Source organism: Spermophilus citellus (genome assembly GCF_964194105.1).
Source record: "Spermophilus citellus genome assembly, chromosome: 3".
Lineage (NCBI taxonomy): Eukaryota > Metazoa > Chordata > Mammalia > Rodentia > Sciuridae > Spermophilus > Spermophilus citellus.
The window spans coordinates 214,548,143-214,556,585 of NC_138184.1; the positions used below are offsets into that span (position 1 = coordinate 214,548,143).

At 37.8% G+C, this 8,443-nt stretch overlaps 1 protein-coding gene across 1 annotated transcript; it reads left to right on the forward strand.

Annotated features, from left to right (window-relative positions):
- Positions 1-787: 787 nt before the first annotated feature.
- CHRM2 (cholinergic receptor muscarinic 2) lies at positions 788-2,188 on the forward strand (the record flags this gene model as incomplete). The annotated part of the gene is made up of 1 exon (XM_081287296.1): positions 788-2,188. The coding sequence occupies one exon, from the start codon at positions 788-790 to the stop codon at positions 2,186-2,188; it is 1,401 nt and encodes a 466-aa protein (XP_081143422.1).
- Between the last annotated feature and the right edge of the window lie 6,255 nt (positions 2,189-8,443).

The window sequence follows — 8,443 nt, forward strand, 5'->3', positions numbered from 1 at the left end:
CAGAAAGCACAGTAAAAAACAGAGTTCATAGAGGTTTGAAAGAAAAAAAAAAGCATTCTGAAAATTGGTACAATTCTATCAATATGCATTTAATAAGCAATATGGAATATTGGAAATTTTAATGGTAGGTGATAATTCCCCTCAAAGAACAATTTTTTTCTGACCTCATAAAACAGAGGTCAAAGAAAATTGTTCTTTGGGGGGAATTATATTGATTAAGAAGATATCATTATGTTGTCTTTACTATCCCTCTCCTCAATATAATTATGAAAAAGGCTTGGAGCTACCAGGAAGGCAGGTGCTATTGGCTGGAGAAGCCACACATGCAGTTTCATGCTTTCTCCCATAATATTGTCCTCCCACTGGATTATTAATCTGTATGTACATTCTAGAAGACCCTTGATGCTTTGGTAGCTTTGGTGTATTTAGTTCAATTTATCAGAATTATGCTCTGTTTACTTGATTCAGGAGATGAAAAGATGATACATAGATAGGTACTCACATCCCTATATGGAAACATTCAAAATGTTCTTGGCCTTCAAGTTCATGGCCACCCTGAGAGGACCTCTTGAATCCCCCTTATGAAGTTTTTGACCTTTTTGTGGGGAACTCACACAGGCAGGCACAATGATAATGCAGGAGAAGCAAGATGGCAGTAGGGGGAAGTAAAATTCAAAAGAGAGAAATCTAATGTATTTTGAAGCATATTCATGTTATAATTCTTAATTTTATCCTATTTCCCTGCAGGCTTAAATGTTGATTTGGCTACTTGGCTACTGAACACAAAATGAATAACTCAACAAACTCCTCTAATAATGGCCTGGCAATCACCAGTCCTTATAAGACATTTGAAGTGGTTTTTATTGTCCTTGTGGCTGGATCCCTCAGCTTGGTGACTATTATTGGAAATATACTGGTCATGGTTTCCATTAAAGTCAACCGCCACCTCCAGACAGTCAACAACTACTTTTTGTTCAGTTTGGCCTGTGCTGACCTCATTATAGGTGTTTTCTCCATGAACTTGTACACCCTCTACACTGTGATCGGCTACTGGCCTCTGGGACCTGTGGTGTGTGACCTTTGGCTAGCCTTGGACTATGTGGTCAGCAATGCCTCTGTCATGAATCTGCTCATCATCAGCTTTGACAGGTACTTCTGTGTCACCAAACCTCTGACCTACCCCGTTAAGCGGACCACGAAAATGGCAGGGATGATGATCGCAGCTGCTTGGGTCCTGTCTTTTATCCTCTGGGCTCCAGCCATTCTCTTCTGGCAGTTCATTGTAGGGGTGAGAACTGTGGAGGATGGGGAATGCTACATTCAGTTTTTCTCCAATGCCGCTGTTACCTTTGGTACCGCCATTGCAGCCTTCTATCTGCCAGTGATCATCATGACTGTGCTATATTGGCATATATCCCGAGCCAGCAAGAGCAGGATAAAGAAGGAGAAGAAGGAGCCTGTGGCCAACCAAGATCCAGTTTCTCCAAGTCTGGTGCAAGGAAGAATAGTGAAGCCAAATAATAACAACATGCCCGGCAATGACGGTGGCCTGGAACACAACAAAATCCAGAATGGCAAGGCCACCAGAGATGCTGTGACCGAGAACTGCGTCCAGGGGGAAGAGAAAGAGAGCTCCAATGATTCCACCTCAGTCAGTGCTGTGGCCTCCAATATGAGAGATGATGAAATAACCCAGGATGAAAACACAGTTTCCACTTCCTTGGGCCATTCCAAAGATGAGAACTCGAAGCAAACATGCATCAAAATTGTCACCAAGACCCAAAAAGGTGACTCCTGTACGCCAACTAATACCACTGTGGAGCTAGTTGGATCTTCTGGTCAGAACGGAGAAGAAAAACAGAACATTGTAGCCCGTAAAATTGTGAAGATGACCAAGCAGCCTGCAAAGAAGAAGCCTCCTCCTTCCCGGGAAAAGAAAGTGACCAGGACAATCTTGGCTATCCTGTTGGCTTTCATCATCACCTGGGCCCCATACAATGTCATGGTGCTCATTAACACCTTCTGTGCACCATGCATCCCCAACACAGTGTGGACCATTGGTTATTGGCTCTGTTACATCAACAGTACTATCAACCCCGCCTGCTATGCACTGTGTAATGCCACCTTCAAGAAGACCTTTAAACACCTTCTCATGTGTCATTACAAGAACATAGGTGCAACAAGATAAAACATCTTTGAAAAGAAGGGAAATGGTCAGGGGAGCTTGGGAAGTATAAAGAGGATAAAAGAGCTCCTACTATTAAAATCTCTGCCCTTGCACTTTATGGTCTTATTATGGAATGGAAAATAAGGAGCTCCACAGTGACCCTCTTTTCATGCCATAGCTCCAGTTTGAAAAAAAAAAACAAAACAACTTTCACCTTATAAACACTGTCAGTTTAGGAGCAACGAGACAATAAAAGAGACATGTTGGAACTGTGCATTTAAGGAACAATCTAGGCTGCCGTACTCTCTTGAAGAAAGGCTTCTGAATCTACAAATCTGTCAGTCTCTGCACAAGAAGAAAAACCTATTCTTTTTTGTTGTTTCTCTTTCCTTTTGTTCTCATGTGTCCCTGTGAGGATGAAATGCCAGAATACAAACTATAGAGAAATGGACATTATACAATGGGCAAGTGAAGAAAAGAAATCCAAAAGGCTGCAGAAACAGTCTCCAGAGTGTCAAGCAGATTCTCTTCTTTAGTTATGATATTATTTGAAGGACCGCACTACAATCAGCGCTTTTTTTTTCTACCTGTCCCTTTTTCCATCCATGCATAGCAAGCAAACAAACAAAAACCCATTTAGATGACACCATTTATTTTTATTATGGTCTAGGTTTGCACTTGTCCATTCTACATGGCATATTGGTAGTACCTTTGGACTTTCATCCAGTCCATCCAGAGACAGCTGGAACACGGGCACTTCACCCCTCTCACTGCATCTTTGGCCTTCCTGGGAGTCAGAAATTCTATAAGGCTTTAATTCACTTATAATCCTATGTGTAGAACATTTCCTTCTACACTAGCCTTTTATTTTAACAGAATAGTCTCCCCAACACATAAACATGCTTGAGAAATCAGAGTCATCCTAAAGTTTAGATTTCCTCAAATTAAAAAATGGACAGTCCAGCTGGAGAACGTGTACAGATGCCAGATGAATTTTGAGATGAGAAGATAGAAGGTTAGAGTTGTTTTCTGTTTGAACCTGAATCTGCCTGACCCAAGTATGAAATGTTAACTTGTATAATACAAACTCCTGATATTTTCAGCAGCTTTTTTCATTGGGATTTCTAAACAAGGTTAGTTTACTTAGTCTCAGAAGAGTCAAATCTTCAATTCATTGCCCAATCATGGTGGATATTCAAATCATTATCAAATTAGGTTTCATAACTATACTAGTACCTGTTGGAAGGAGAAAAAAAAGACAGAAATACTTAACTGAAAGTACATATTTCATATTCCTCAACTTGCCAACTTTCCCTAAGATTACTTAACACAAAATTCTCTGGTTTTAGTAGAATTGTAGTATTCTTTGTGATCCAAATGTTAACCAACAAATTCTCTAAATATAACAGAAGAATGTAGGTGAATATTCCCTTGTCTCTTCTCACTAATTCTGGACCATAAAAAATCAGGTCAGGAATAATTATACTGGTATTACATGAAACTTGTCCATGTACAAACATGTTATTTTGTAGCACAAAAAGTGTAGTATAAATTGATTCACATTCCATTAGTTATTTTAAACCTTCATATATTTTCTTACATTATTCTCTATAGTCTTCCAATCATATTTTATACAGATGACCCAATAGATAGAAATTAAATTTGTAAATTTTATTTCAAATGTCATATATTGCATTTATGATTCATGACTACACAATATCTTGCCCCGATATGATGTGGTAGGTCATGTGAGTTACATGAAAAATTTGTCAGCCTTAAACCCTAGAACTTACTACTGTTATTTTATATAACTTTTCTCATCAATTTGGAGAGTTGAAGAAGGCGAACAGGAAGAAGAAAAAGAAGAAGAAGAAGCACAAAGGCAACAACAAAAGTTGTGAATTAATAAGAAGAAAATTACCCACAATATTGTAGGTAACTTATTATTTATAAAAATAACTCTTTGGTTGAACAATTCCATTTGTCTACCCGCACCCAATATTTCATGTGTAACCTCATATTATCCATTCATATGGGCTCTTTTAGTCTATAAATAATTATTTTTAGTCTATAAATAATTCAGTGTAAACTTTTTTATTTTAAATTCACATAGTTTTTTACATAGCATCTCTTCACATTGGCTAAAATCAGTTGAGTGGAAAGAACATCAAGTCAATGGGCTCCTTGTTTCCTGTAAACAAAATGACCCCTTGGCCTACTAGTTCGCTTTTTCATTGGTTTTATCACCATGATGTAGACTTAGTTTAGATGGGATGAACCCTTTGGATCCCAAGATTTATGAGGGTCTTCTGTTTTGTTTGCTCTAACAACCCAAAGTATATGAGTCAAACTGTCTCTAGCTATCCATTGCCATTGTATGCATCTTCCTTTTGTTCTTGATACACACCCCAGCCACCACAACTTCATTGAAAAAGAAACTGCCAAATTAAAGAAAAGAATCCAAGTGAGACTGCCATACCATGGAAACTAGAATCAGAAAAATGGGAGGAACACTGAAGGTGATTGGAGAAATATGGAAACTGTATCAAAAATTTATGTTAACTATTGTTGGATTTGCCTATTTTGGTGACTCCCCACCAGGGGCCTTTTTCCCCTAGGGGAACATTTAGCATTTTGAGCAATGTATAGAGACATTTTTTGCTGCCATAAGTTGGAGGAAGACACTTGTATTTAATGGGTAGAGCCAGGAATATGGCTGAACCGGTCACCATGCACAGGACAGGCTCCCATCCCCTCCAAACAAAATTTATTTATTTTGAAATGTGCATAGTGCCATGGCTAAGAAACTCAATTTTTTAATAAAGGAATTCCTAGAATTAACTTTCTGTGAGTGGAGAAATAACTCACTTTTAGAAAATTATTGCAAATTGCTCACCTGTTGGAAAATAAAAGTAATATTAATCAACAACATATAAGAAACATTTCTGTATTGACTCTGGAGTATTTGTGATTCAAAGACTGGGAACACAGGTCCTATGTATGTATTCAAAGTCACCAATCCATGCCTATTATTTCTAACATCTTAATGTTTGATCGTGATTGTCATGGAGTCTAGTCAGAGGTTACAATTGTTAACCATCAAAAATGTTTGTAGTTCATATGGTCAATTTGTATCAAAGCTACCATTTTTCTTTTCAGAATAATGAGACAATACAATTCAATGTCTCCTTAGCTTTTGCTGGGAACATCCATATCTGTTAAGCCTTCATTGCTTCTTTCCTTGTAGCAATAATGTAAATATCCCAGAGTGGTCTTACAAGAAGATGAGATTAAGAATATGAAAAGGACCAGTACATTTCCTGAAAAAAAGAAATAATTGACTTTTCACCAGTTCATCCTTAATTTAATCCCAGATCCCTATTGTAAGACAAAAGTTGTCAATATAATAAGTCACAAGAAATAAGCTCTCTGGGTTGACATGTGGAAGCTGGAGGTCCCACGTACTCTGCCCTTTGTCCACTCACTGCTTTTTGGTCTTGAAGAGATGACATTTTTGACAGATGGGCGTTCAACATGATGGCAACAGTTACTTAGTAATGCAGTCTAACTTGTTTTCTTCTACTGAGTTCATTGATAGTCGCCTCCCCTATCCAGATTAATAATATCCTTTTCAACAACCATAGTACTGGTGTTGCAAATAGATTAGGAAAGCACCCACAGCTGGATGAACCTGTGTATTTTCAGCATGTATATACAATACCATGCCCCTTCAATAAAAGTTTCTCTTAAAAGGGTGCACGCTGTAGCATGAACTGTGTGCATATTTAATATATCTATCTGGAATATGCTGTATGCTTATATATATACATACTATAAATACAATAATAAAATGTACCATAGAAATACATATTTCTGTATGCAAATAAATATATTATACACAAAATCTTGGTTTGTGGTATGGTGTATGTTTTTTTCTCAGAAAAATAGTAGATTTTATGTGCCCCATTTTCAAGAAAAGCAGTGTTTGCATTTGAAGAAAGAAATTTTAGAACAGCCCAAATCCTGCTTATATTAAAATTCAATGCTTTATAATCTTCAAGAAGCCTGGCAGTGATTTTAAATATCTCTTAGAGGAGTAAATTAATAAATCTTGCTGGTATCACCCCACATGACAACCATGCTTTCTTCTCCTGCACTCTAACGGGCTTGTGATGAGAATCTTCCAGCTGGTGCAGTCCCAACAGCTGTGTTGATCTTGTGTCTGATTGCCTGATGAGGCTGCACCCAACTCGTTCTCAGAAAGTTTCACTCTCTTCCAAATTAACTGATTTTAGTGAAATAAAAAATAATCATACTGAGAGAAAAGGATGACCTTCAGAACATCTTTTTTATTCTGACAAACAAGGTAAAAAAAATTGTACAAGCACTGTATTTTATAAACCACTCTTTCAACTGGGCTCCAATACAGCTTCCCATACATTAAACACCAAAAATTTTTAATGAAGTATAAAATTGCAAGTTTCCACATGAAATTATGAAACAGATGGCTTGTTCTCAAGTGTCCTACATTTTCTCCACACAGTCTCTTCCTCTCCCTGTTACACTCAACTGCCCACTCTCCTAGGAATATTTCCCTTGGTCCACACTCTCCTAGGAACATTTCCTTTGGTCCATTAGCACAATCTTGTTGTAATTAGTTGAGATCAGGCAAGCCGTCCCAGGAGATGCTTGCATTTTAATACAAAAAGCATTAACACTGAGCCTTTGAAAGATTATTATTATAGTCCTTAGGTACTAAGGCATACAATGGTAGAGATATTTTTCAATTAATTCTACTTTATATTACTTGTGACATACTTGATGTCTATCTCCTTCTTATGTTTTACCCCCATGATACCATTCACCCACTGGTGAACTGGGGTCCTATACACCAAAGAAAAAACTCTGAGGATTCTATAAAGTCCCATTGGTTTCATTTTGTTCCAGTCAACGAGTCCCATTTCATTTTTGAGAATGAAACCTGTATCAATAAAGTGTTAAATTCTCTTTTTGACAGGATGTTTGCTAGCACTGAAACAAAAAGCATCTTATCATTATTCCTGAATAATCTTCTACCGTATAACTTGTATCAGTTTTTTTTCTTTCAGCTCCAAATGGAGGAAACACAGTGTGATAAGTTGTGGAATCAAGGTATTTATTAAATAGGTCACACTACAGAAAATCTAATACACACTCACATAGTCATGGGAAATTGCACAGAAAAAAAAAAGGTATCCATCATCTGTACTTGTATCATATACCCAGCAAGTTATATAAATTCATCAACTATTCACTTGTTGAAAATGGGTATACTTCTGAGGTCTTAGTACAAGATTTTTAAAAATTATGTATCTTTTTAAAAATTATTATAAAGTAATGGAAGACATTAGTGAATCACAGTATGCCTGTGTCTGGAAGTACAATGGATTGCAGAGGTGGCTAATTCAAATCTAGATAATAGCTTCACTCTTTGCATGAAAAGCAAACATCATAATTCACTCTAATTTCTTCAACATTGTCTTTGTCTCCTGACTGCATCTGTGTAGGAAGCAGGAGCTTGTGTTTGTGTTGGTGTAAGTTCACTAAGGGTACATTCTATGACCCTACATGTCAGTGATTCTACAATAATAGTACGTAAAAGAATCACCTGGGGCCTTACTGAAACACACATTGTGGAGCCTTTCTCCCAGGCCTCCAGTAGTTTGGAGGTGGGGTCTGGGAACTTGTGTTTCTAGAGACTTCTCAGGCCATCTTATGCAGACCACATTTTGACTGACTTAATAGTCCCGTGAAGAATTCCACCAAGCATCCTGGTAATTAGCAAGACCTCTACTCTTGATGGAAAAAAAACAAAAACAACAACAACAAAAAAAACTCTTTACATTAAAACTTAATCCAGAGGAAAGGGAAGATTTTCTTAGACATAAAATTTGAGGCTTGCCGACTATGTTAATCAGCTTTGAGTAGCTATAACTACAAAACCTGACAAAACAATTTAGAGGAGGAAGACTATTTTGGTTCATGATTCAGAGGTTTAGTTCATAGTCCTTGGTGGAGTCCATTGCTCTAAGCCCAAGATGAGGCAGTAGGTCATGAGAGAAGGACATGGCAAAGGAGAGCAGCTCGCTTCTGGTGGCCAGGAAGTCCAGCAGGCATGAACACTTCTGGGGCACACCCCCAGGGACCCACCTCCTCCAGCCACGCCCCACCTGCCTATAGTTGCCATCCAGTCAGTCCATTTGAACCAGGATAGACTGATTGACAGCTCCCACAGTT